Source organism: Balaenoptera ricei, chromosome 17 (genome assembly GCF_028023285.1).
Source record: "Balaenoptera ricei isolate mBalRic1 chromosome 17, mBalRic1.hap2, whole genome shotgun sequence".
In the NCBI taxonomy this organism is placed as follows: Eukaryota; Metazoa; Chordata; class Mammalia; order Artiodactyla; family Balaenopteridae; genus Balaenoptera; species Balaenoptera ricei.
The window spans coordinates 1,532,757-1,560,258 of record NC_082655.1 but is presented as its reverse complement, the minus strand read 5'-3'; the positions used below and the strand labels follow the sequence as shown (position 1 = coordinate 1,560,258).

General features: G+C 64.6%; 4 protein-coding genes across 5 annotated transcripts; 2 read left to right on the top strand and 2 right to left on the bottom strand.

Annotated features, from left to right (window-relative positions):
* Positions 1–1,990: 1,990 nt before the first annotated feature.
* PSCA (prostate stem cell antigen) lies at positions 1,991–4,274 on the top strand. The gene is made up of 3 exons (XM_059901897.1): positions 1,991–2,067; positions 3,121–3,228; positions 3,505–4,274. Exons 1-3 carry the CDS (start codon positions 2,016–2,018, stop codon positions 3,714–3,716), a joined length of 372 nt encoding a protein of 123 aa, XP_059757880.1. The 5' UTR covers positions 1,991–2,015; the 3' UTR covers positions 3,717–4,274.
* A 5,299-nt stretch (positions 4,275–9,573) lies between these two features.
* THEM6 (thioesterase superfamily member 6) lies at positions 9,574–14,012 on the top strand. Of its 2 annotated transcripts, none has more exons than XM_059901741.1 (2): positions 9,574–10,066; positions 12,373–14,012. In XM_059901741.1, exons 1-2 carry the CDS (start codon positions 9,713–9,715, stop codon positions 12,484–12,486), a joined length of 468 nt encoding a protein of 155 aa, XP_059757724.1. In that variant the 5' UTR covers positions 9,574–9,712; the 3' UTR covers positions 12,487–14,012. The 2 variants fall into 2 exon arrangements, with proteins under 2 accessions (XP_059757724.1, XP_059757722.1); XM_059901739.1 differs by having other exon boundaries at positions 9,574–10,225.
* Positions 14,013–17,401: 3,389 nt separating this feature from the next.
* SLURP1 (secreted LY6/PLAUR domain containing 1) lies at positions 17,402–25,588 on the bottom strand. The gene is made up of 5 exons (XM_059902405.1): positions 25,574–25,588; positions 25,271–25,348; positions 24,261–24,312; positions 17,821–17,940; positions 17,402–17,577 (listed from the first exon to the last, which is right to left on the bottom strand). Exons 1-5 carry the CDS (start codon positions 25,586–25,588, stop codon positions 17,402–17,404), a joined length of 441 nt encoding a protein of 146 aa, XP_059758388.1.
* On the bottom strand, positions 21,911–24,230 carry LYPD2 (LY6/PLAUR domain containing 2). Its single transcript, XM_059902394.1, is given in 4 exon segments — positions 21,911–22,064; positions 22,486–22,603; positions 23,820–23,975; positions 24,203–24,230. Coding segments are annotated over 4 exon segments (456 nt in total).
* Positions 25,589–27,502: the final 1,914 nt, after the last annotated feature.

Sequence of the window (27,502 nt, the reverse complement as noted above, 5' to 3'; positions counted from 1 at the left end):
GGACCCTGCGGTGCTGTGCTGTGCACGGCGGGGTGTGGAGTAGCATTCTCGGCCTGCACCCCTGGACGCCAGGAGCACCCCCATTAGGGCAACTGAAAATGTCTTCAGGCCCCGCCAAACGTCCCCTGGGCCACGGAGACGCCCCCATCTGAGAACCAATGCCTTCCGGTAACCACTTCATATCAAATCACATCAACGAACACACGGGCAACTGTCAATATTTGAAGAATGAGTGCTCCAGGCTGGTGCTAGGTGCTGGGTGCCTTGAACACAAAACAGAGAAGAAAGGCCCCGGCCCAGGGCACCGCAGCTCCCCGTGAACTGGGGTGGGGGCGGGGCGCAGACGGGCAGCCCCACAAGGGAACAGTGAAGGCACAAACATTTTACTTCCCACGTGAGGCAGCTGAGCTGAGGGGGCGGGGGGGCAGGGGGGGCGTGTTCAGAGAGAAAGTAACAGGCGGGCAGCGTGGGCAAGGAAGGTGCCGGTGCAGGGGCCACGCTCACCTCTGTGTGACCTTGAGCAAGTTCCTCCCTCTCTGGGCCCCAGGCTCCAAGGGACAGAGCCCGGCCTGGGGGGAGCCGGGGCGCTGGGGTCGGGGTAGACCCCAGGAGTGCCGTGAATCCCGGGAGGGCTGGGTCTCAGGGCACCCCTGCACCCAGGCGTCCCCCCACTGCGGGGCACTCACCTGCTCCCCGGCCTTCCCTACGGCCCAGGGAGCCCCTTCCCCTGGTGCCCCTGCTCCTGGCAACGTCCTTTCCACCCCTGACGTGCCCTGGGCCCTTTTCTGGGGGGTAAATCAAGGAGAGGAGTGAGATATGCTCCACGAGGCCATCCACAGGGCCAGGAAGATCTGAGGAAATGAAAGGCCCTCTCCCCCTGTGGGAGGAGCTCCTCGCCCCCAGACACACCCTGGGGCCAGCAGGCGGTGGGTGCAGCCTGTGCCTGCTACCACCTGGCCGACACTCCAAGGGGTCCCAGGGAGACTGGGCACAAAGGGAGGGTCAGGTTGAGAGGGCCACAGGGACCACTCATGGCCCCCAGAGCAACAGCAGCCGGGAGCCACTGGCCCCCCTGGTGCAGAGGAATGAGGGGAAGGGCCAGTCCCAGAGGCTGGCTGGAGCCGCTGTGATGGGAGAAGGCTGGTGACATGGAAGCAGCTGCTGCCAGGGTGGCCCAGGCGTCAGGTGTGGCGGAACAGCTGGCCTGGCTGCTGAACCTCTCACCCTCAGGTCTCGGCCAGTGGAAGCCTTTATAGGATCCTTACGGGACCCAGGACACAAACAGGGTGGAGAGGGGGCCTGGGTCTGGATGGAGAATGTCTGGCCCAGTGCCAAGCTCTTGTCACCTCCTCGTCCCGCAGAGGCCCCTGACACGGCATTTCCCGGATTCCCCTGCAGCTAAAGTGCCACGGTGTTGGCGGGGTATCGAGTAAGGTCATGAAGGTGAGGCCCGCAGCTCAGCTCCGGCCCGTACGCTGTGCGCCACACCCTCGCACCCTGGCAGCCTCCCCAGGAGGTCCCCACCAGGCCCCCTCTCTGCAGCCCACGTTTCCTTCCTGCTGATCGTCTGTGCCGTCTGATCGAGGCCTGTCAGCCCAGCGGGACTCAGCCACAGGGGTCAGCATGGCTCCCGCACAGAGCACAGTGGGGCCGAGGGAGGGGCCCTCAACCTGGGCTCAAAGACGGAAGGAGTGAGTGAATCTGGGGAATGCGGTCTCCTTTCTCTGGCCTCGCCGCCCCTCTGAGGTGGTGGAGAAGCGGTCTGGGGCCTCGTCCTGGGGTGGCTGAGACATGGCCCCTGCCCCGGGCAGGCTCTGCCTTCCCGAAGCAGAAAGAAGGCCAAAGGGAGCGGGAGGGTGCAGCCGGGCGGGGGCTGGAGATTGGGACCTGCCCCGCCCTGGAGCCCTGCGGCCAGGAAGCTAGTGGTGTTGACCGTGGGCGGCCACCCCCCCACCCCAGCCAGCAGAGCCATATAAAGCCGCCCAAGGTCTGCTCCCCGCTGCCCACCCGCCACCATGAAGGCTGTCCTCCTTGCCCTGCTAGCCGCTGTCTTGGCCCTGCGGCCAGGTGAGACCACAGGGGGCCAAGGGGCAGGGGTGGGGGGAGTAGGGCCGGGGCGGGGGGCGGATGATCGAGGAAGGCCAGAGAGGCAGAGAGGAAGGAGGTGGTGGGGGCAGGCTGGGCGGAAGGACGGGAGGCAGAGGCGGGGAGAAGGGGCTTTGACCCCACCCAGGTCCCCCTGGGGCAGCTCTTGGTGCAGCCAGGATACCGGGTCATCTCCTAGCTGTCCCCCGAGGCGGGAGCAGGCGGGTCAGAGCAGGGGTCTCTCCTCTAGCGCCGTGGGGCCGGCCTGGCTGCTGGAGGGGTGACGGATGGAGGGATGCGCAGAGAGCCTGTGGGGTGGGCGGGGGGCACAGGGGCAAAGAGCCTCAAGTGAAGAAGGGCCACAGAGGGACGGAGGGAAGAGTGACCGGGCCCTTCTCCCCAGGCCCAGCCCCGGCTTCCGATGGGGGCAGCAGGGGTAGGCTGTGGGCCTGCACTGCTCCAGGACTCTCCTGGCCCAGGGTCCCCGGGTGATCAGTAAAGCTCTCAGAGCCTCAGCTCCCTCTCCTGGAAAGCATGATCATGGTGGTGCCCGAGAACACACGGGTCGGCCGGCGTGTGCGGTGCCCGAGCACAGGCCACCCGCGGGGAACCTGTTGGCACTGAGGTGACATGGATGCCAGCTTCGTCATCGTTTTACCCAGAGGAGACCTAATCGTCACGACAGCTGGGGCCACTGCCCCCAGGGACAGAGCAGGGCCGGGCCAGGGGCGCACCTACGGGCTCACAGCTGCGGCTCGGGGGGAGGGGGATGCTGAGAGGCAGTGTGAAGGGTCCTGTGCCTGCTGCCCCCACCTGCCTAGCGTGCGTCCCTCTCAGGAGCGTGGGCATCGTAGCAGGGCCTGGCAAGCAGGGGGTGGGCGTGGCGCCCTCCCTGTGAGGGGCCCCCGCTTTGTGGCTCTTGTGCACCAGACAATGCTCCCTACTCTGTGTGACCGCTGAGAAAACGAGGCTCCCCCCATCCCCCCGCAGCATGGGTGGGCAGCCTCTGAGCTCCACCCCACCCCCACCTTGCAGGCACCGCCCTGCAGTGTTACTCCTGCAAGGCCAGCGTCAGCAACGAGGACTGCCAGCACATGCAGAACTGCAGCCGCTCTGAGACCCAATGCCGGACCGAGTTCATCCGTAAGTGGCCCTGCTGTCCCCGCAGGCCTCCCTGCGCCCCTGCCCTGCCCCCTGCACCATCCCCTAGAAGCCCTGCACCTTCCCTCCACTGGCAGGGATTCAAAGGGCCTGGGATTAGGCGTCTGCGCTGAACTGTCCATCCTTCTGTCCACCTGTCCCCCTGCCCACTTGTTCTCCTGTCCACACATAAATATTGATGCTCAGCTTCCCATCTGTATTTGGCGGGTGAGTATCCAGGGCCCGGCCCTCGCCCAGTGGTCCCCGTGCCTCCCCCAGGTGCTGTTGATCTCCTGACCCTCATCAGCAAGGGCTGCAGCTTGCACTGCGTGGACTCAGAGGACTACTACGTGGGCAAGAAAAACGTCACATGCTGCTCTACTGACCTGTGCAACGCCAGCGGGGCCCACGCCCTGCAGCCGGCCATTGTCACCCTGACGCCGCTCACCGTTCTTGGCGTGCTGCTGTTCTGGGGCCCCGGGCAGCTGTAGGATCCAGGAGGACCCTGTTGTGTCCCATGCTGGGCAGTGGTGCCCAGGGGCCCGGGGGGCACTCCTCACACACACCTGGTCCAGTCACAGCCCTTTCTGAACCCTAACTCAGGTCGGGCGATGCCCCTCTGCCCTTTCCAGCCCTCCCTGGCTCCCTCCAGGACTCCTGCCCAGCTCCCACCGCCCAGCAGGCTGCGCTCTGTGATGTGGAACAGCGTGCAGATGGCCCAGCAGACCCCTTCCCAATATTCCGACCCACCCCTTAACCTTCACTCAGGCACCTCTTCCTCCAGGAAGCCTTCCCTGCCTGCCCCCGCCACGAGCTGAGCCAGGTCCTGCCTGTGGTGTCCCCCGCACCCAGCATGAAGCAGGCTCTCAGGAGGGCCCCGAAAAGGCTGAGAGGAAACATTCCGAGTAGAATTAGGGTCAGGGGTGTGAGGTCCTGGGAGCCCCAAGAGACGAAGCTTGGAGGGGGGACTAGCTCCCCATGTTCATGGGGGTCCTGGGGCAGCAACCCCAGCACACAGTAGGCCCTTAATAAAGGTCCATGGGCTTGGTTGCAGTGAGTCTGTCCTTGCATGCCCGCAGGCTGAGGTCAAGGTTGGGGTCCAGGGCTGTGAAGCGTTGCCACCTGGGGCCACGTCTGTGGCTGTGGCCGTGCCCTTGGCTCCGGCCAGGGCAGGAGCAAATGTCTGACTCCTGGAAGGGAGGACATCGCTGCAAGGCCGCGTCCCTGGGGCCTCCCGGCTCTTGCTGTGTGGCCTCACACATGTTGCTCAACCTCTCTGAGCCTCAGATGCTCACTGGGACCCATCTCTGCTGTGAGGACTGACCCAGAGACTTCAAGGCATGGAGACATTTCTGGGTGGCAGGGGCTGCTGCTGCATGAGGCCGCCAGACCCCTGCCCTGTCCTCCCCCTTCAGCTTGAGGACAGCACCTCTGTCTGTTTCTTCAATTTCTTATTTTGTTTGTTGTAAGGGCTTCACACCCAGAGCAAAAAATTCAAACTGTACAAGAGGGTCTCCAGTGCTGAGCCAGTTCCCCAACCCCGAGCGCGGGACCCTCCCCTCTCTAGGATGCTCCCATCGCATGCTTGGGGCTCCTTCCGGGGTAACTAACTGTGAGGCCTGGGGGAGCCCCAGGGGACACGGCCCCTGCCTGGCCTCTTTCATACCTGGGAAAGTCCTTCTGAAAACCCAGCTGGCCCCTGCCCTCGGGCGCCAGGGCTCAGGAGGGCCGGGGCCTGGGTGAGACCTGCCTGCACAGGACGGTGCTTCCAGCCCACACCAGGCGCTGGGCGGTGGATGAGGCAGGATTAGAACCCGGGTCCTGGAGGGACCCTCCAGGTTGGCACAGCAGCAGGTGGGGTGGGGTCACGCTCACCAGAGTCCAGGCCAGGGCACAGGGAGCCCCAGGCAGCCCAGTGCCCCGGGTGGTGACGTCGGGAGGGCAGAGGAGACCAGAGGTCTCCACACTCAGAGCCCACGGCAACCCACACCTTAGCGCCTCCCTGTGGAGGGGTGCGCTGCCCTGGGGCCGAGGCTCATGGAGGTGAGGTGCCCTGGGCCCCAGTGGTTTGAATTCTTTGGGTCAACATGAGAGGAGAGAGACGGCAGGTGGGAGGCCTGACCGCGCTCCCCAGGCCCTGTAACCCGGGGCCTCCCCTCGCCTCCTGAGCCATCCCTGAGGTCACGCAGCCTTGAGCCTCCAGAACAGGGACAGGCCCCGGGCGGCCCAGGAGCCTGTTCTGCTCCTGACCCAGCACCTCGGGGCAGAGGTCTCCCCCTCCTGCAGGACGGAGGGCTGACGGGGGCTCTGCCTCTCCAAGGGTGAGGACAGCACGGGGGCCACCTGCAGGGGCAGCCCAGGGTCCCTCAGCCGGCCCAACGCAGGGTCTGGACTGGGATCCCCACCGCTCCACCCCACACCATTTCATCGTCAGAAACTATGCGAAAGCAAGAAAGAGCAAGTGCAGAACCCTCTCCCCGAGCCCTAGGATGGTATCCGGCCCCATTTTCACCCTCATGCTGATGCTTCTTGTGCAAGAATAAGGAGCATCCTGTGAGTTTACACACCTGGTCACACTCTCTTCAGGAAGCGGCTTTTTTTTTTCTAAACCTCTATCTCTCCTTGGTAAGGACTAGACACCCCGTGGTGGTTGAGATGATCCTCCGGACAGACCGACGTGTCTTTGTTTTTAAGATGCCACTTGCTGAGCATCTTCCGTGGGAGAGATACTGTCCTGGTCTGTCTGCATCTCTAGTAATCGGTGATGACAAGAGCAGACATGGCGTAGCGCTCACCACGGGCCGGGCACTCCTCTGCCGCCTCCCATGCAGTCATTCATTCATTCCTCCCCCCTTGGGGGCAGGGCTGTGCAGAGGAGGAACCCGAGGCAGAGAGAGGTGAAGCAACTTGCCCAAGATCACACAGTTAGTTAGAACTGGTGAGGCTGCATTCCAACCCCGGTTGAAAGAGGCTCAGAGAGGTGAAGGAGCTGACCTGGGGTCACACAGAAGGCTCCTGCCCACCCCAAATCAGGCCCCTGAGTGGTTATCTCCCGCCCTGGCCCCAGCTCCCAGCCACACCCAGCCCTGGGCTTTCCTCCCCTGAGGACTCTGGCTCGGCCGGACCATCTCTCCGGCCCCTCGGGGGGCTGAGGTTGATGACTGGTCCGGCTCCCTGGGGATGTCCCCACCCTCCCCACTGGACTCCAGCTGCAGCAGAGAGTCAAGCTAGATGGGAAGGAGAGTGGGTCTCCGGTGGGTGCTGTGCAGTCCTGGAGTACCCCAGGGGGCCCTTCCTGAGTCAGGAGAGACGCAGAGCTCTTGCCCAAGCGCCCACAGCTGCAGGGCGCAGAGCTGGGACCCCATCCATCCACCCCACAAAAGCTGTGGGGTGTTGGGGCAGCCCTCGGGTGAGCAGCTCGCCTGTGCCCGGTGCCTGGACCACCACCGTGGCCCGCTGCCTGAACGTCAACACGCGCCCTGGGGGCCCAGGCCTGCCTCACCAGGGACGCTGGCTCAGGACTCGCCCTGGGCAGACAGCACCCAGAAAAGAACCCTAGCACAGGAGTAATCGAGTCGGTCTCCCCCAGGCCTGCGATAGAGCTACCCTCTGTTAGGGAGACCGCCCCCTTTTTACGGAACTGAGTTTCAGGTGGCCGGCCCCCCAGCTCGCACTGCGGACCAACAGGTCTGCTCCCTCGCGACCCTGGTTCTGTCCCGCCCGCAGGCTACCCCTTCGTGGCACTGTGGTGGTGACCAAGGTGTGCGCGGACCCATGCGAGCCCTCGAACGCGGACGGTCTGGGCCAAAAGGGCTCGCAGAGCTGCTGCCGCCAGGATCCGTGCCCCGCGCGGGGCGCTGCTGGCGTCCGGGCCGGGCCCGGCCCGGGGGCGGCTCTGGGGGCGGGGCGGGGCGGAGCTTGGGCGGGGCCGGGGCGGGGCCGAGGTTGGGTCCCGGTCCAGGGAGGGGCTGCCCGCCGCGTTTCCGCCACTCTCACTGCTGCTCCTGGTTTGCCGGGCGGCATCCTGAGCCCCTGCTCCTCTTGGTTCTGGAGCCTCGAATCCAAGCAGGCAGCCGCTAGAACTTAGGCTGCGGGCCTGCCTCTGGCGGTGACGCCCGGTGCTACCCGGACACGAGAGTCCTTGAGGAACCAAGGGGACCCAGAAGTACCCCTCCGCTGCTCCTCCACCCTGCTTGATACTCCAAGCCAGGGCCGAGGGAAGGGATCGAGGTTCCGCGCCCAGGACTCCTTCCAGACTCCCAATAAACTGCCAGTGACCCATCACAACATGCCTGCGTCCATTGTGTGGGACTGAAGCGGCCCGATGGTGGGGGGGGGGGGGGCGGAGAAGGCGCTGGTCCTTACAGCATTCACGTTTTGAGCGCCCTCGGTGCACCGGGCATCCCGCTGGCCCTGGGATTAGCAATCAACGAGACAGACCAGGCCCTGGCCTCCTGGCCTCAAGGTCTAGCAGGGCGAGAGCCCCCCGTGCCTACGGATCATATCTGTGAGTAAAAGTGGAGTGAGACCAGGGCTCTGGGGATCTAGCCCAGTCCGGGATTCAGGAAAGGGGTAGATGGGGCAGGGAGGGTCCCCTGGCAGAGACAACAGCATGTGCAGTGTGTGTGTGTGTGTGTGTGTGTGTGTGTGCGCGTGTGCGTGTGTGGTGTTGGGTGGCCTCCTGGATAGCAGAAGCTCAGAAGGAAGCCAGGTGGGCGGGGCGGTGGGGGGAGCACAGGCTGTGAGGAAGTTGGGGGCAGGGGTCTCATAAGCTCCCGGCTGGATTCTCATTCACCAAACTTCACTGACATCTCCAGAACCAGGTCTCTAGCTTCGGGGCCCTCCCCAGGGGGGACGGGACAAGGTGGGTGACAAGGAGGCTGTGTTCTCAGAGGAGCAGCCAAGGGGGGCTCCAAAGACATGTCATTCTTCTATTCGCCCTGAGAAGCTAGCTCACCCCCGACAGACAGCTCAGAGCCAAGCCAGGGCAGGGAGAGCATTACCCGGACACGCGTGAGCAATGTGCGGGAAGGGCCTTCTTACCGCCAGGGCTTCCTAGGGCAGCTGGGCCTGCCCTGATAGGAAACGAGTTCCCTGTCCCTGGGAGTATCCAAGCAGATCCAGGGACTCAGGAAAACCCAGACCCCACTCTGCCCAGCTGCTGGCCCCAGAAGCAAAGCCAGAAAAGCAAAAAACTCAGCCTCTGCCCTGACAGTGAATGTGGCATGGGAGGCCACCCAGCCCCAGCGTGGACTGTGGAACAGGGCTACCCCAGGATCTCCTTCAGGGGCTTTCAAGAACCCCTCAACCCGAGCCCAGGCTGGGTGTGGACTGGATGAAAGACCAGTTGCCTCAGTCCAGCTGCTGCCAGATGCGTTCTCAGAGCCTCGGGACCTCAGCAATCACTCCTTAAACCCACCCATCCCGGGACTCCAGTACTGACCTAAGGAGGCGGCCTCCGGGGTCACTGGCAAACGCCGTCGTTGGAGAGGCCTGGAGGCCGGCCGGGCCTTCTCTGGGCCTTCCCTCCCGGCCTCGCAGAAAAGAGGGACAGGACACCTACTGTGCGTGGCAGTCCGCCAGGCCAGGCGTCCCAAGTGCCTAAGGCAAGGCCTTTGAATCGGTTGCTGAGTCATTTACATTTACTGACTCCTCCCTCTCCATCCGGGACATTATTTGCTCCCGCTTCAAAAAGTGCAAAGGGTGGGAATGCTTGGAAATGAGGTTGCGGTTATCAGGACCTTTGGGGAGGAAGTGGTGAATGTGGGGGGAGGGTTAATGAGGTTACAGGCTGAGACTGAAAAGGTGTATTGGAGCCAGACTGAGATACTCCCTGAACCCGCCGCATATGGGGCTGTCGCCCTGCGAAAGTGGGGAGCCAGCCCCTGGTGGTTCTGGAGTAGAGGAGGGTCGGTTTCCAGCAGCCTCCAAGCAGCGCCGCTAGGGACCGGCCTATGTCCATGTGTCCTGCCAAATTCCACAGCCTAGGCCGGGGAAGTGCTGGAGACTTTGACCCTCCCAGATCAGAGGCGGAATCTCCGGGGTCACTCCAAGTCTTCAAGAGCCAGGGAAAGGCGCGAGGGGCTCCCGCTCCCAGAGGGCGGGCAACGCTGGGGGAGACCCGGAACGCTCCCGCGCCTGCAGCGCGGGGCGTGACCGCCAGATGCCGCTGTGGTGCTCGGCGCGCCGCCCTATACCCCGCCCACTCCGGGGAAAGCAAAAGCGGCGCGGGCGGCGGGGGTAGGACGGACCACTGAGAGCGGGGAGGGGGGCCCGGGGCGGGGGGCGGGGCTCCGCGCAGGCCTCCGGCGCGTCTCCCCCCTCAGCCAGCCTCGCGAGATGGTTCGCTCCGGCCGCGCTGCGCTCAACGGTTCCCAGGCTGGCCGGTAGAGCTGGGGTGTCAGGGCTGCACAGCCGCGCGCACTGTCGGTACCAGCGCCGAGGGCTCCGCAGCACCCCTGCGCCCGCCGCTGCCGCCGCCGCCGCGATGCTGGGGCTGCTCATGGCGGTGCTGGCCCTGGCGCTCGCCTACTTCGCGCTGCTGGACGGCTGGTACCTGGTGCGCGTGCCGTGCGCCGTACTGCGCGCGCGCCTGCTGCAGCCCCGCGTCCGTGACCTGCTGGCTGAGCAGAGCTACGCGGGCCGCGTGCTGCCCTCGGACTTGGACCTGCTGCTGCACATGAACAACGCGCGCTACCTGCGCGAGGCCGACGTGGCGCGCGCCGCGCACCTGGCCCGCTGCGGCGTGCTCGGGGCTCTGCGCGCGCTCGGGGCGCGCGCCGTGCTGGCAGCTTCGTGCGCGCGCTACCGCCGCTCTCTGCGTCTGCTCGAGCCGTTCGAGGTGCGCACCCGCCTGCTGGGCTGGGACGACCGCGCCTTCTACCTGGAGGCGCGCTTCATCAGCCTGCGCGACGGCTTCGTGTGCGCGCTGCTGCGCTCCCGCCAGCACGTGCTGGGCACCTCGCCGGAGCGCGTCGTGCAGCACCTGTGCAAGCGCAGGGTAAGCGTCCCCCGCCCCGAGCGCACTCCTCCCGCTGGACCCTGCGGACTCCTGGTCCCTGCCCCCCGCCCCTGTGGAAGGCCTGCCGCCTACCCCTTTTGGGGTGCCCCTGTCCGGCCGAGTACCGCTCCAGCCCTTTTCTTTGGACCCAGGGCCTTCTTCACTGATGCCATTTTTCTTGGGACCTCTCAGGGTCCCCTCATCAACTCTCTGTAGTCGGACTCAGCATGCTCCCCTCCTGCCATCCCTTATTAATCCCTCAAGGCTCCCTGCCCCACGATACGCCTTTTCCAGAACGGGGAAGGCCAGACCAGGCGTCTCCCAAAGAGTCTAAGTGTGGCTTGGAGTGCGGAGCCGGCCTCACTGGTCCTTGGTTCTGAATGTAGCATGGAAGCCAGGTGGGGGTGGGGTGGGGAGATGGGGGCTGGGGCGTTAGTGAGAGGAGGTTGCTGGGAGTTCTCAAGGACCTGAGACCTCCTTCACCCAGCTTAGACCTGAGGGGCTGGGTCACCATCACCTGAGTTAGGGGTGAGCCCTGAGCCCTATAGAGCTGCAAGCCCTTCTGCCTTTTCCAGTTGGAGAAAAGAAGGCTGCAGCACCTGCCTGGGGCTCAAGGCCCCTCCCCAGGGCCTGCTCCTCCCAGCACGGCCTGCTGCTGCAGCGTGGCACCTGGGCCCTGGGGACGCTGCTGCGGTGCTGGTTGCCAGGGCAGGCTCCTGCTGCAGGCACGTTCCTAAAAACATGCTTGGAGCCTCCATGCCAAAGCCAGGGCCCGCTGGGCCCCAGGGTGCCCTCAGGCAGGGTGCTGCCCTCTCTGGCCCTTGACAGGAGCAGAGGAGGGACACAGCCACACGTTAATCACGAGAGGCTAGCCTTTCCTTTATATCGGAGGTGGGGAAACTGAGGCTCAGAGGGGCAATGCGAACTGCTTAAGGCTGCACAGTGGGCCACAGGCCCAGTCCCCTGGTTTTCTGTCTCTTTGAGTCAGGGACGCCCCCAGAGGGCCTGGATCCCTCCCACCCCACACCCACAGAGGTGCTCTGTATGTCCCTTCATGCGTCAGGAGGCTGGGAGGGGACGGCCATCGAGGCTTTAAATCGATGGGCTGAGAGCTGCGAGCAAAAGGCGGAGGAGAGGGAGCCAGGGCCACTTTCCTGCAGGGGAGGGTGGTCAGGCGTGGGTTGATGGGTGAGATCCACATGAGAGGCGAGGGGGCCCATACCATGGCATGGCGAGGACGCTCGGCCACAGATGGCCAGGAGTCAGCCGGCCTGAGCCCCTGGGCCGGGAGGGTCCCGGGCGCAGTCTTGGGTTTAGTGTGGGACAGGCTGAGCCCAGTGCCCAGAGATCTGCATGCTGAACGGCTGGTGTGGGGCAGAACGGCCTTGCAGGGAGAGCTGGGCTACAGCCAAGCCTGGATCTGGTGATTCCAGCTGGGCTGGGAGGAGGACGCTTCCGAGAGCCAGGCCCAGCTCTGCCCAGACTTACCCTGTGACCCGGCTCTGAGCTCCTCTGCCCAGCCTCCCTGATGCCCTGAGGTGGGTGCGCATCTCCCCTCATCCCTGCGAGTCCCGCAAGTCCTCGGAGCCCTCCAGCCTGGCCCAGCCCCTTGCCCCATCACAGAATGGTGGCCGAGTTTGCAGGGAGGCGGCTGGCGTGGCTGAGCAGGGGGGCGCAGGAACGCGCTGCGGAGGCCCCGAGGTGACCTGGGAGGCGGCGTCTGGCTCCTGCTGGCGCGCTGAGAGAGAGGGCCTCAGGCAGGGCCCTGTCCTGGGCTCTCCCGGCAGAGCCGCTCCGACGCCGCTTCTGCCCCCGCACCCCCTGCCCTGCCTCTGGCTGCTCTGGGTCTCCCGTCTCCTGTCACCCCCTCCAACCAGCTGGCCTCAGAGGTTCTTGCCCCTCAGTCGTGACCCAGTCGGGGAGACAGGGCTGATTAAGGGGCGTGGTGTCCTGAGAGCTGGGATGGGGAGGAGCCAGCACTGCGGGGCCTGGGAGGGTGTCAGGGAGGGGGCTGGGGCTGGGGAACGGTGTGAGCCGAGGTCCAGAGGTGTGAAGACCGCAAGCTGGCTGTCCCCCCCGCCCCGGCCCTGCTGGTCCCCACGGCAGCGGGTGGCCCGTGGGAGCCTCACCCTCGTCTTCCCCCGCAGGTGGAGCCCCCTGAGCTGCCAGCCGACCTGCAGCACTGGATCGCCTACAACGAGGCCAGCAGCCAGCTGCTCCGGGCCGGGAGCGGGCTCGGCCACGCTGTAAAGGACCAGTGAGCACCGCAGCCTTCCCGCCCTGCCCACCAGCCTTGACCTGGGGGCAGTTGCCCACCCTTCCCCGCCTGCCAGGAGGCAGAGAGCGCAGAATGGGCCGGCCGGGCTGGGCTCTCTCTGAGCTGGAGTGGCCTTGCGGCCGGCCCAGCCCCCTTCACACGCTCGAGGCCCTCCCCCGCCCCCATTATCGATGCCCCTCTACGCCCCATCCCACGCGGAGCACGGGATGCGGGTGACACAGGCACCCAGACCAGCTGTGCGCTCAGGATGATGACGATGGGCAAACTGGGAGGCCCAGGGCCCTTGGCATGCAGGCAGCGGGGTTTGGGGGTGGCCCACCCAGCAGGTGCAGCCCCGTGTCCATGTGTCGCGTTGGGGGAGAGTGCCTGGAGCAGGGGTCTGGCTAGAGTTGCCCTGAGCACCAGAGCTTGGAGTCCGAGCTGCCGTGGGGGTGAGGCCCAAGCAGTCCTGGAGGCGGGGCTGGGGCTGGCCGGGGCCGGGGCCTGGGGGCCTGGGGGCCTGATTCGGGCGCAGCAAGGAGCTGGGAAGGGTCAGAGCAGCATTTCAAGGCAGATCCCTCTGGCTGCGAGTGAGGGAAGGGGAGGCCCAGGGCAGAGTCTGGCAGACTAGGGGTCAGGCAGACTGACCCAAGGGCACGCAGGAGGGAGGCCTGGCCACCAGGCTCCCGGGATGGGGGCAGGTCCTGCAGCAGAGGCTTGTGGCCCTGGAGAGTGTGCTGGGGCCAGTGCAGGTCAGATGGCACAGGGGCTCCAGTGGAGGTGGTGAACTGTCGTAGCTGAGGGTGTCCTAGTTGGGGCCTGCTGCTGAGGAGGGATTGGGGAGTGGGATTCTGCCTGGGTGCCCTCACCCATCTGCACCCATCAGTGCCCATAGGACTGTGCTGTGTGACGGTGGGGGAGGGGGTCCTGCCCTCTCTGGGCCTACAACACCTCAGTTGTCTGCCCTCCTGCTGGGGCTGTCCTTGCCTGACATTCTGCCCCGCTGTTGACTTTTTTCCTTCCTGCGCAGAGAGCTGCTTCCCTCAGTGGGCTGAGGCTGGAGAGGGTCTTCTTGGTTTTGCTTGAGTGGCTCTGTCCTGGCAGCTGCTCTTGGGGCTCCCTGATGGCGTCACCGGCCGAGGGCTCCCACTCCTGCCCAGTCTCCCGCCTTGCAGCTGGGGAAAGGGAGGCCTGGAGAGAAGCAGGCACTGGCCCGGAGCCTCCAGGAGCGCTGAGGGCAAAGCAGGTGGGCCTTGTCCCTGGCTGGCTGGGGACAGAGGTCAGGGCTCTGGGTGTGGGATTGGTGCTTTCCTGTGTGGGGGCTGCCCAGGGCAGGGTGCCCACTCACCTGTGCCCCTGCAGCTGCCCCCTCCGGCCCACGGGGCAGGCCAGAGCAGCTGGGGCCCAGGACTGCCCCCTTGCCACCCAGCCCACGACCCCGCTGCCAGCTGGAGCCAGGAGCACAGCCGCACCCCTCATGCCTCCCCTGTCCCCACAGTGTCATCTGCCTCAGCCACCGTGGGAACACTGCAGTTTTTCTGTTTGTTTAAAGAAAGCCCAAGAGTAAAGGGTCTCAAACGTGAGCTGGCTGGGGAGTCCTCATTTCCGAAGCCCTGGTCCCCCAGGGGTGTTTTCTGGTGTGGGGGGCTGTCGGGCTTGTTGGCTGAGCTTGGGGAGCACGCTGGCAGGCTGGAATGCTGTCCCCATTCCACAGAACATGGGGTCGAGGCCAGAAAGGAGCTGCCCCAAGCCCCTCCAGCCCTGGTCCTCTTCTCATCTGCAGCTTTCCACAGGGACTTGGGAGGTCATGCCCCAGACTCTGGGTCTGGGCCCCCAGGCTCCTGGGGTCACTGGGCAGGGTGTGGGTGCCAGGGGGGTCAGAGGTCAGTGGGCCTTGATGCGTGGGGGGCCAGGGGGAGCATAGGGGCTGTTCCGCAGGCTGCTCCAAGAGGGCAGGGAGTGGGACCCCTGGGATGTAAGGCAGGTGAGTGATGGAGGGGTGGGTGGTGTCTGTGCTCTGACCACCTGCCCATGAGGGCCAGCAGTGGGACCTGGGACAGAAGAGCAGTTGGAAGCAGCTGGGTTTGCAAGAGGCATTCAGCGATGGGACAGTGGGGCTGGAGAGGCGGGGAGCAGGTCAGCGGTTTGCTGCCAGGGTGGTCGGCTGAGGCCTTGGCCCTTTCCACCTTTCCGGGCAGCCTGAGGGCCTTGGGGACTGATGGGCCGTGCCTCATGCCTGTCCTGAGCCAGTGGCCACGTGGGGGGCAGATGGGCACCCGCACAGAATGTCTGTTTCTCTTCGTGTAAGAGGTGTTTGCACAGGTCCTGAGGGGTTGGGGGCAGGGGAGGTTGGGGGATCGTGTTAGGTGTCTGAGCTGAGCATTGCCAGACAGGACAAGTTCCCGGGTGGGACCACAGATAGGAAATGGTGCACGCAGATGGTCTGGGCCTGGGCAGGTCCAGCCAGTGGTCCTAAGTGGCTGGCTGGGGCCCTGGAGCAGGGCGGGGGGCTGCGGAGGCAGGATGGGGTGCCTGGGCGTGGTCTGACACACTTGGCACTGTGTGTGTGTGTGTGAGTGTGGTGGGGGGGAGAGAGAGAGAAGGGGTGTTCAGGATGGTCAAGGGCATCTGGGTTGCATGTGGCTGCCCCAGGGGCATGGGGACTTCTGTGTCCACTTCAGGGAGATGCACCCCAGCTGGGCAGGGGGAGGGGAGGCTCTCGGTCCACATTTGGAGGACAGGCCAACAGCAGAGGGGAAGAGGGTCCTTGTTGACTAGGGGCCCTGGGGCCAGGGCTGGGGCTTTGGAAGTGTATCTGCAGCCTGGCTCTTCTGGCGAGTCCCACTCTGATCCCGTGGACTGGCCGCTTTTGTTGAGAAATTCAGGTGACTGTTTCAGCCCGCACGCGCGCCGGCCACTGGTTCTCCCCTGGGCCACGCTCCCCACCTCCCACAGGCCGACGGCTACAGAGATGCCCGCGCCAGCACCCCACAACCCTGTGTTGTCTGTGGGGTATCTGACTCCCAGGTGACTCCCCCGCCTGACACCTGCCTGTGGGACACGGGGGTGGGGAGGGGAGGGGCGCCGGAGCTCCTGGCGGGGCAGTGGTGGCGTTCCACACCCTAATCTCATCTCTCCTTTTCTCGATTTTAACTTAATGGAAGAGGGACCCTTGCTCCTTTCCCTTGCCAGTGGGCAGGGGTGGGGCGTTGAGCAGCCCTTGGTAACCCTTGGTGGGCATCTCCCCTCCCTTTGCAGTTCTCTGTGACCCACAGCTTCCCCATGACTGGAGGTGGGGCGTGGGCGCGGTCTGGCACCAGCTCCTTGCCTCTAAGGCCCCACGTGCCCGCAGATGGTGTGAGCAGCTGCCAGCCACCCTCTGGCCACTCTTGAGGCCCCTCCACCGCGGCCTCCCCAGCTCCCGTGGTGGGTGCGGGCCGGTGGGCGTTTCCAGGCCCGCGGGCTGGGCAGGGACTTGGTGGGCCCCCTTGGGCTCAGACCACCTCGCTGAGCTCCCGGTGGAGGTGTCGGCAGGGCAGATGCATGACCTGGGTGCCCAGGGGAGGGGTCCGAGGGGCGCGTGCCCTCTGCTGGCCATGTCGGCGCAGGGCGGAGGCCCCGCAGGTGCCTGCTGCCACCCGCCCGCTCACCTGCTCTGCACCCCTAAAGAGCCCAGAGGTACCCTCCGTGTTGCTCCTCTGCTGAGGCTGAGGTGGGAGTGACTCAGTCTCCCACTCCTTGGGGTGAGGGTCCCCAAGGTGAGGCGGTGGCCCTGGCCCTGGCCTCCAAGTGCAGGGTCCATTAGGTGCTGTCTAGAAGTCTGGCCGCAATGCAGAGCGTGGAAAGTACCCAGCCCAGAGGCCCAATGGCATGGTGGGCAGAGACACCCTGGGCTCACTCTGGCTCCCGCCTCTGCCTCCCTGGAGTGGGGCTGGAGCAGGTGACTGCCAGGGACAGCTGGGAGCCACGTGGGAGGGGCAGGAGCCTGAGACAGGGCCTCCTGGGACCTAAGGACCCTGGGCTCCTGGGGGGTGGTCAGCCTCCGAGGACACTCTGCTGCCCATCCTTGGGCAGACAGGCCAGGCCATTGGGAGTGCTGCGGGCGCAGCACGGCCTGGACCCCCGAGCTGGCCCTGGGGGCCTGGGCTGAGCTGGCATGGCCTTCGTGTTCCGTGCACACAGCCTCCTCTAATCTCAGCTGTCCCCAGGGCCCAGGGTGTAGTAGGCCCGTTGTCACAGGAGGTGACTGAGCCCCGTGGAGATGTATGGATGCCAGCAGGCCCAGGGGCACCCCACTCCTACACACTCGGGAAGACCCAGCCTGGGTAGGCAGGCTGTCTGAGCTCCACATGCCCTCTTCCCCAGCCTCCGCTTGCTGCTGCGGCAGCCCTGGGCTGGACAGGCATACTTGCCCGCGGAGAAAACTGGATTGCAACCCCAGTTTCCTCCCCATCCTGGGGGTGTGGAGCGGGGGTGATGCCTACAGGGTCTCAGGGAATATTCTGGGAGCGGGGTCAGATTTTACTTGGGCTGAGGAATGGGTCCTGCCTGGTCTGACATGCAGGAAGGCTGGCCTAGGATGCATTTCTCCCCCTAAGCCTCTGTTTTCCCATCTGTGAAATGGGTCGAAATGGCCCTGGGTGAGAACGAGGCTCAGGGGCCAGAACACGCCTGGTTCCGCCCAGCTGCCTGAAGGCGGTCTGTGGGCTCTCAGCGTCCAGAAGAAAAGAGGTCATCTCCAGCCTCACCTTATTTATTTTTGACAAGTTTGGTGGAGGAGGGCAGAGTGCCCTGAAACGGTTCTCTCCCCTAGGGTCCCACGAGTAACCTGAGGCCCAGTGAGCTTGGGCCATGGGGGCGTGCCAGCAGCGCTGACCGCCAGCAGTGCCAGGCTCTTCAGGAAAGGAGGTGGCCCAGGATTATGGCCCCCTAGGGACTAGGGCCCCAGCACTGAGCCTGGCAACCCCCATAGAATTACAGAGGTCATGGAAACAGCAGTAGCTGGGGTGGGCAGCCCCGATGGTGTCTGGGTCAGCGTCCTCGCAGGAGCTGGAGCAGGAACTGGTCACCACGGGGCTGTGGTTGAAGGGGAACTCTGCCGGGGAGGGCAGCCATCAGAGACTGGTCCCCACCGCCCAGCGCCTTCTTCAGCCGCCCCGGCCTCCATGCACTTGACCGTGCCCTTCCTGCCTCTTCCCATGCTACCCTGAGACCCCTAAACTAACTGCCGCCCTGGGAAGTTACCCTGTTGGGGTCTGTGATGTGGCCCTGAGATGGGAGCTGGGAGCCCGAGGCTGATGCAGCCCCACAGAGCCAACCTGCGGGCCCCCAGCCTCACCTGACTCCACCGTCAGCTGCGAGGTCTTGCACGCTGTGTCCTCCGGCTTGCAGTTAGTAATGGTCTTGCTCAAAAGAAGGGCCCTGGGCTGCTCACAGGTGACGCATCTTAAGGCCTCACCTGGGAGAGGGATAGGGACAGACCCTCATCATCTGGCCTTGAGACCCATCCTGGACACAGGAGGAAGGGCTGGAGAAGAGGCCAGGGATGGTCCAGCCCCTGGGCCGTTCCCCACGGATCCACCTGGAGCATCTTCTCCTGTCCCTCCCTGGGAGAGTGGCTCTCCCTACTGAGCCCCTTCAGGCCCAGGCCACTGAGCGCAGGCTTGAACGCTGCGACCCTCTCCCCGAGCCTTGGTTCGCCTTCCTGGAGAGCGGGCTGTGACCCTTGTCCTGGGTGAAGCCAGGCTCAGGACCAGGCGGCTCATTTAGGGTGAGGGAAGGTGAGCCCAGTGGGGGACCTAAGGAAGCCTTCCCCTCAAAGCCCCCCAGTGGCCCCCTCCCCACTGAGGAGGTGGGCCAAGCGAGGACCAGAGACAGGGCCCCTTGCCAGCCGGCCGCACTCACCCAAGCTCACGGTCAAGGCCGAGGTGAGATGCAGCGGCAGCAGGGCCCTGGGAAAGGCCGTTCCCTCTGCTCCTGAGCCGGGAGGGCGGCCGCCTGTGCCGGCCTCCGGTGGGGATTTATAGCCAGCCCTTGGGCCCCCATCTGGGTGGCACAGGGCAGAACTGGGAGGCGGCTGGCAGGAGGGCGCGTGGCCGCCAGCGCACGCACAGGCCCTGAGGGAGCGGCGCCCCGCGGCCCCTCCCTGCAGCCCGGCCTGTTCTTGCCACACAGGAACTGCAGGCCTGTTTGTCAGGCTCCGGCCTGGACTGATGTCCCTCTCAAACCCAACCAGGCCAAGGTCCATCTCCTCCACTCCGAGACGTCCTCTACCTGGTGCATACCTGACCCAGGGACCCACCAGAGCAGAGGCCCGGAGGTGGGGTGTCAGGTCAGGTGCAGAGGAGGTGAGTGCCTGGTGAGGGGTGGGTGTGGGCCCACCAGGCCCCCTTTTGGACTGATGAGGGTGGTGCCCGGACCAGCCACCTCATCACTGCCAACCCCTTCCCCACGAATGGCCTTGAGACCAAGCCTGAGCCTCCTCGTTCTAGACCCCAGACAAGAGGGCTCTGCCCATGCCCCCCCAGGCTCCTGGATCTTCTTCACTGCCCACCTCCACTGCACACTCCCATTTCCACGCCTTTGCCTGTGCTCTGCTTCTCACTGAGCAGCCTCTCTGGTCTCCCGTCGTAGCCTCCAATCTCCCCAGTCCAGGTGCTTCTCACCCAGAGTCCTTTCTGGTTTCTCTGTCCTCTGAGGGCTCAGTGAGTGGTTGTGTGGATGGATGGATGGGTGGGTGGGTGAGTGGATGGATAGATGGAAGGATGCACGGATGGATGGTTGAAAAGACAGGTGGGTGGATAGACGATGTTTGAGAGAGTGGGTGCGTGGAGGGAGGAATGAGTGGATAGACGCTGCATGGGGGGGGGCTGGCTGGTGGGAAAGGGGGGTGGATGAAAGAACAAGTGGACGGGTAGGTGGTGGATGAAATGGTGTATGCCATGTGGACAGTGGAGGGGGGCCGGCTGCAGGGTAGGGAGTTACCCCCAGTCTCGGGGCAGGATGGCATGCTGGGAGGAGCTCGGGGCTGGCACCCGGGAGGCCTGGGTCTGGGCTTTGCTGCCGTCTCCACGTGTGGCCTTGGGGTGACTCTCATCCCTCTGGACTGGATTTCTGTTTGTATGATGGGACTAGGGACCCTGGGCAGTTGTGAGGGCAGAAGTGACCTGGCCACGTGGACTGAGAGATGGTTGCAAGGAAACAGGGCGGGGGCGTTGTTTGCAAAGGGAGAGACTGTGGCTAATGCAAGTCGGACCATCAAGTCGCGCACGGCAGGTGCGGCACAGACAGCAGCAGGACGGCCCTCCCCTGGGGCTTGGTCCGCGAGCGCACTAAGGACTTGGTGAGAGGACCCGGGGAGCGTCTGGTCTGGAGCCTCGGGGACTGAGTGGGTCCCTGCTCCCCCGACCTCCCGTGCGACCAGGTCTGCTCATGAGCCACCCTGACCCCCTTCCTTTATGTGTAGACCAGGCAGAGGATCATCGACCCAGAGGGCAGCTGTGAAAACTTGCCCGTGAAGGTCACAGTGGAGGTGGACGTGGAACAGCGGTGGGGTGGGCGTGCCGAGAAGCAGGCTGGTCTGGGCTCCAGGTCGGGAGACCCCGTGTGCTGTCGGGGGAGGCTGCCTGGAAAGGGCCTGCGCCCCGGCTCTGAAGGAGCCGGAAGACCTCGGAGGTGGAGGCTGGCAGGGAGGGCGCTGCCGGGGCGGCAGCGGGGTAGTGGCCAGGAAGGGCACGCAGCCTTCCCGTGTTTGCCTGTAGGGCTGTGTGTGTGTGTGTGTGTGTGTGTGTGTGTGTGTTTACTGAGTCTCAGTCCAGGCTTTAAGGCCAAGTGACCCTCCGCTGTCCTCATTTTTGTGAGAGGCACGAGAAGAGCCAGGTGAGAGGTGCGATGCGTGACTGGGGGCAGTGTCTCCCCCTTGACAAGCTCAGCGCCGTCACAGCCCCCGATGTGGCATGCAAGACAGCGTGTGAACGTTCCTGGCCTCCCAGCCCAAGGGTCCGCCCAAGGCAGGGGGTCTGCGGGGGTCCTGCCGGCTGGGAGCTGGCTCGGATGGCAAGTCTTACCCACAGGAAGCAGAGGTGTGGAGTTGCCAGGGTCCGAGGAACAGGGGGCCTTCTAGGCCACCACCGGTCTCTTCTCCCACAGGCCTGGGGTGCCCTCGGTGGCACCCGACCATGAGTCCTGGCTGCTGCCTTCCTCCCTCCAGGAGCAGGAGGCCCTTAAAGGGGGTGATGGCTGACAGTGGGGCTCTCTGGACCCAGGGTTGCAGGCTGGGGGACACCCTGTGGTGCAGAAGGAAGGCTACACAGCCCCATCTCAACTTGGCAGGAGACGCTGGGTGCTGGGCGCCCCTCCCAGATCCCAGGGGCCCACTCACCCAGGGGCCTAGGAGAAGCTTCTGGAGCAGGGCAGGGCAGGGTGGTGGGGCAGAGAGGAGGGGGCATCCCAGGGTACCTAGGGCCTGTCTCCTGCCTTCCCCTGGGTCCATCCTTCCTCAAGTGCCCGGGCCTGCCTGTGCTGAGTGCTTATAGGACTGTGTATACGTGTGTGTGTGTGTGTGTGTGTGTGTGTGTGTGTGTGTGGTCGGGGAGTGGTTTGAGAGGCCTGTCGGATGGGTGGCTCTCTGGGGAGATGGTCTGGAGCTTTGGAGCTGGCCCAAGACCAAGGTGAAACAGAGCTCCCTCCTGCACTGGAGCTTGGGCTGCCCTGGGCAGCAGGGAGTGGGGCTTGGTGAGGCGGGGCCAGGGGAGCTTTCCGGGGTGGGCCCGGAGAAGGCTTGCAGCCTGCCCCCCAGCCTGCGCCTCTCAGCGCCCTCCACCGCACGACGCAGGGGACCATGTCACCACAGGCCTGACCACGGGGTAAAGCCCTGTTCAGGGGCAGGCCAGTGAGCCTTGGGACGCTTCATGGAGTCATCCCAGATCCTGGGCCGCTTGCCCCCCTAGACCTACCTTCCACCTGGCCTGGCCTGCCCTCCTCTACCAGCCAATGTCTCTGTCATTCAAGGGCAGCCCTAATGCCCCCTCCTCCAAGAAGCCCCCCAGATCCAGTCCTGGTGGATGTGGTGCTCCCCCTGCCCGTGGGGCCCCCAGAGCCCCCGAGGCCAGGAGGGCAGAGACCTGCCTGGTTGGTGGGGGTGTCCCAGGGCTAGTGACCGTCCTTGTCCCCACGTCACAGGGAGATGGAGGGCGCACGGACAGACGGGGCAGCAGTGTGGGCGAAGAGAGAGCTCCCAAGAGAGCCGGGGCGGCTGGGCCCGGCAGAGGTGGACGGAGAGATGGATGGAAGGGCTAGAAGGGCTGAGGGGGACACGGCCTAGGTGATGGAGCCTGAGACACAGCGGGCGGCCCTCCCCATGCCAGCGGGCAGGTCCGCTCCCAGAAAAGAGATTCAGGAGGCCTGGTGCGGCCGTGGGCCACGATTGCTCAAAGGCCCAGGGCAGGCGCCCCGTCCACGTAGCACAGGTCAGTGTTGCAGCAGGACACGGGCCGGGTCCAGCCGATGCCGTCCACGTCCGAGGGCACGCACTTGCTGGCACAGGACTTGGTCACCGCGGAGCCCCCCCGGAAAGGGGACGCTGGGGGTATGGGGGCACCGGCGTCAGGCTGGCCTATGACCCCGTCCTCCACGGCCTCCAAGCCCCAGCCCAGCTGTCTCCTGCAGCATCCACTCTGGGGTCACCACCCCCGTCTCAGTCCCTCCGTGACCCAGCCCCTCCTCCTGTCCACCACCATTGCGCAGCACTCGTGGTGATTCGCTCCAGATGCCCCGCGGGATGAGGCCACTCCTCCCCCAGCGACTCCCCAGCCAGGCTGAAGATTGTTGCCATCGCAGGAAGGACAGGGAGGAACGAGGGAGGGAGGGAGGCCCGGCTGCTTGGACCCAAAGCCCTTTCTGGAACTGACGAAGGTGGCGACTGCTCTCTGCCCACGGGGTGCCTGGCCTGGAGGCAGCTCTGACCCTGGGACCCCAGCCCCGCCCTACCCGGCCCCACTGCCCCATCTCCAGGGAGCAGAGCGTGGTCTTGCACATGGTTCTGTGGGCATTGCAGGTCGTGGTGGTGACTCAGCTGGACACGCTGGTGGGCTCAGGACTGTTGTAGCATTGCAAGGCCACCACTGGGGAAGGAGTGGAGAGGGACGGGTCAGGCAGGCCCCGGCCCTCCCAAGCCCTCTGACCAGAAGGCCCAGGTTTGAGGAGGACAGCTCCACCCAGGGTCCAGTCGCCCACCGACCAAAACTCAGGGGACATTCAAGAGCTTCGAGCTGGGGTCCCCGAGTCCTGAGGCCGACTGTGCCCCTGGAGGGGCCAAGGCCAGGCAGGGATGAAGCAGCTTTGGGAGCACTGGGGAGGCGCGGGGAGACGGAGGCACTGGGGCCCCTGCAGTAAAGGGCCTGGCAGGGGCAGGCGGGTCACCCCTGGCATCCTCATCAGCAAAATGCAGGACCCGAAGGGCTGCAGAGGGGATCGGGGATCAGGCAAGGAGGTATGTGGCGTGCAGGGTGGGCCGGGCTGGGCCCGGTGTCCCCGCTGGTGGAAGCTTAACAAGGGAGGGGAGAAGAGCCACGGTCCAGTGGGACCCAGGCCGGTCAGGGCGTAGGGTGGTGGGGTGGCGGGGGACTTAGGGCACACAGGCTGCTCCTCTTCCCTCCAGCCCCAGTGCCCCACCCCTACCATGGCAGCCCAAGCCGCCCACGTGCACAGTGAGGCCCCTCCACCCCCGCTGACTGTTGCTGTGTCTCTCGGGATGACCTCAGTTTTCCCCTCTGGGAAATGGGCAGAACCATCTGGCTGGGGCCCACCCAACCCAGCTCCTTTTCTGGTTGGGGGTGGGCCCCCCAAGGGCCTGGGATGTCTCTCAGACCCCCAGTCTCCCAGTATGTCTGGTTTGCTTCCCTCTTCTCCACCTCCTGCTCCCCCACCCCCCGGTGCCTCCCTGGTGTCCGCAAGGCCCCTCCTGAGACCTGCCCCCGCACCATGGCCCAGGAGCCGGGGAGCATGATTCTGACCCTGCCCGCCCGCCCCAGCAGAAAGCCCTTCCCTGGAGCCCCATGCTGACGAAGGGCTGTTCTCCAGTGGGCACCCAGGACCTTGGCCACCAACCCCCCTGCCAGTCGCAGCCCTGGGGAGAGGCCCCTCCCCGCCACACCCCTCCTCACCCTGGCCCAGGTCGCAGGCGCCCCGTCTGCCGCAGAGCCCCACCGTGCCTGGCCCACCCCACTGCCACCTCTCCCTTCTCACACCACATCTCCTCTGCCGCCCTGCTTTCTTCCTCTCCCTCCATCCCCCCATTGCCCCAGGCACTGCCTCCTCTGGCGGCCCCGCACCCCTCACCGAGCTCACAGCCGGCGGCCAGCACCAGCGCCAGCAGCGCCAGCCGTGTCCCCCAGAGTCTGGTCCCTGCAGCGCGCGCGGTCCTGGGCCTGCCCCGCAGGGATGGCGAACACCCGCTGCAGCCACCCGACCGGTCAGCCGAGCAGATCAGGAGGACTGTGGGTGGCAGAGGCACGGAGACCCGCCCCCCGCCCACTGGGCCCCACCCGCCTCCACCTGGACACCCGCTCCTCTGTGGTTCCCCCCCCCCCGCCCCTCCCTGCCCCTTCCCCATTCCTCCACCTCCCGCGCAGTCTGGGCCCCTCCCCGCACCCTCGTGACCCCCCTCTTAGGATTGGGGGTTCCTCACCCGCCTCTGTAACTCCCTCGGTGGGGCTCTCTACCTTCTCCCCCCACCCCAACCTGAGACATCCCTGCACCTGAGGAAGACCCCCAGGCCACCTGGAAGGGAGCAGCAGAGGGTGAGGGCTCTCCTGCACCCTGACCCCTGCCTCTGTCAGGCACCTGTCCGGCCTGGGGTCCCCACGCCGTTCTCCAGGGTGGATTGCTGGTCTAGTGGTTCTGCGTTCGAATCCTCCCAGGGCGCCCCAGGTCCCAGCACCCAGCTTCTTTGAGGTGGTCATGTGGGACGTAGTGATGGGGAGATGGCCGCCAGGACAACCAGCCAAAATGTGCTCACAGGCTTAAGGGGACAAAGACAGGAAAAGTGCTGGGTCAACAGGAAGGTCCTGGATGGGGGGAGGGGGAAGGGGCAGGGTCGCCTTGGGATGCTAATCCTGGCGTCCCCTGGGGGGGCAGGCACTCCTGGATCAGGGCCGAGGGGGCTGCCCCTCAGGCGGGGCTCCCCTGGCCCAACTGCAGGTCACGAAGTTGACAGGCAGGCCCCGGCCCGGGCTCAGATGGGGGAGATGTGGATTTGGGCCCTAGATTCAAGCGGCTCCAGGCACTGCGCCCCCCCGGGGCGGCCTGCACCTCAGCCTCGCCAGGTGTGCCCCACCTGTGACCCTGTCACCCCCTCCTCCAGACCCCATGCTGCCGGAGCACACGCTGGGAGGGTAGGGGCGGGTTGATGGCAGGGCTGTGCGCAGAGGCACTCGGGGCTCTGCTGCAGCCTCGCTCCACCCTCCATCTTCTACCAAAGGCTCCAGACCTCACTCCCTCCAGACTCCGCTCCCGCTCTTCCTGCACCGGGGATGCCCTTCCCACCCCTGCCTCTCGTGGTTGAAATTCTGTCTTGGGACCGCCCGCCCCACCCCGCCATCACCCCAAGGCCTTTTCTAGCCTCTGGGCATCAGCTCCATTTGGGGTCTGGTCTTTGACCCCGAGACTGGGAGGGCCTATGTCTCCCTGGGCACTGGGTCGGGGGACACCTAGCCTTCCTTAACACCCAGAATGTGTCAGACACTCCGCCTGCTGAATCTTATTTTTCTCACTACAGCCAACGATGGTACCCAGTGCTGATGCCTGGATTTTGGATGCAGGATGGGAGGCTCTAGCAGCGAGCTGACGGGCCGGTCATCCAGGGAGGGCTGGGCAAAAGCCAAGACAGCAGCCGGGCCTGTCTGATTCTGCTCTTCGCCAGGCTGCCAAGCTGGATGCTGGGTGCAGCTAATCCTGGTGGTGCAGACACCACCACGCACAGCCGAGGTTCTTCCTTGGGTTGAGCCCAATTCCTTTGCTGTGGCTGGCCCAGCCCACCGCCGTCCTGCCCTCAGACCCAGGGCCCCCACCTGTTCTTTCCTTCCGGAACATACCTGGCCCTTGGGCATTAACTCCTCCTAGAGTTTCTGCGTGACCCCTGCTGGGGAGACACAGGCTGAACCTTTCTGCAAAGTTGCTACCTACTTAGGGTGAGGAGGAATGTGCCCCAGCCAGCGTCTGGGCTGCTCTGCTTAGGGTGCCTCCCTGCTAAGAGGTCTACATCCTTCTCTCTGTTTCTCCAGGAGCCTCTGGATCAGAGATCAGCGTGTGACCAGGCTCAGGGGTCAGAGTGTGACCAGGCTCAGGGGTCAGAGTGTGACCAGGCTCAGGGCTCAGCATGTCACCAAGGTCAGGGCTCAGATTGTGACCAGTGTCAGGTCTCAGAGTGTGACCAGCATCAGGGCTCAGCGTGTGACCAGGCTCAGGGCTCAGAGTTGATCAGGGTCAGGGCTCAGCGTGTGACCAGGGTCGGGGCTCAGAGTGGGACCAGGGTCAGGGCTCAGCTTGTCACCAGGGTCGGGGCTCAGCGTGGGACCAGGGTCAGGGCTCCGCGGCTCCAGCTGCCCGGCATGGCCTCCTACCCAGCCTGCCTGTGGGGTTGTCTCCTCAGAGCAGTGTCTGTGGATCCCCAAGTAGGCCAAGGGGTTTCCCTACCTGGGTTTCCACTTACCTATGCCCCTCTTGTGTCCGGCAGAGCAGACTGAGGGCCCTTAAACCCATGTTTCTAAGATGTGAAGAAACTGCGCAGACAGTGTGAAGGGCTCCTGGGGCCGTGGCTGTACCTGTTTCTTCTCTCTGCAGCGCCCAGTGGGATGCCCTGACGGATTACTCCCTGTCCTAGCGGGCACTCAGGCTGCTCAGTCTGTGCTCAAAACACCGCTGTGAGGCCCTCCACTGCAGAGTCTTCACGGCCTTTAGCCACGGGCAATGGGACACACACACGGGGGCCAGATCAGTCCCTCGAGTACCGTGCCGTCTCCCTCCCGGGCAGGGCCCTCCTGGTCCAGTGGTCAGGGCTTCTTACCCCACGTCCCTCCCGTCCCAGGTGTTTGGGTGACGTCTCGGCAGCCTGCACTCAACAACACTCCAGGGACATCTTACAGCTTCACCGGCGGCACCTCCTTGCGCGATTCCCGCCAGGGCACACAGCGGGCGCTGTCCCTGCCCCCTTGGCATCACTGTCCTGCCATTTTTTTGCTCAAAGATTTAAAATGCTACTTCCTTCATTTTGCTCCTCTCTGATTGGAAGTGTGGTTGAATGTCTTTTCCTTTGAACGTGCTACTCATGTCCTTGCCCCTTCCTTGTGGATTTGTAGTTTTCTTTATATAGGAATGGAATCCACCTCTTTTTCGCATATAGCAAATGTTTCCTACCTTGTCTTCTTTTAGATTTGTTTATGGCATTTTTCACGCATTTCTTTTTAGATTTGTATGTCATCATGAATCTTTCTCAATCTGAATTTTGAGTCTTGTTTTTCTTAAAATGTTTTTTCTTTTTTTTCTTTTTAACAGCTTTATTGGGTATACTTTACATACCATGCAATTCACCCATGTGAAGTGTTTTTGGCATATTTAGAGATACGTGCAACCATCAGAGTCAGTTTTAGAATACTTTCATTGTCTCAAAAAGAAACCCCTACCCTTTGGCCGTCACCTCCAAACCCCCTGATGGGGGCCCCTGGGGGCGGAGGGTCAGCCCCCCACCTGGGTGGACCTGGTCCCCTCTCTCAGGCCCTCTTCTGGGCTGAGGCCAGTGGGTTCTCTCCCTGCCCTGCTCCTGACTTGCTGGACGCCTGGGTCAGGCTATGCCCCTCTGAGCCTGGCGCCCCCCACCTGGGCCAGGAGGGTGTGGCCAGCCCGCTCCGCACCCCCTACTCATGGGTGGCGATAGTGATACAGCGCTGGAGCCTGCCGGGCCTCTGGACTTGTGGGAGCATCCTCCAAAGCCCTTGCACTGGTGACACTGCAAGGCTTGGACTGCA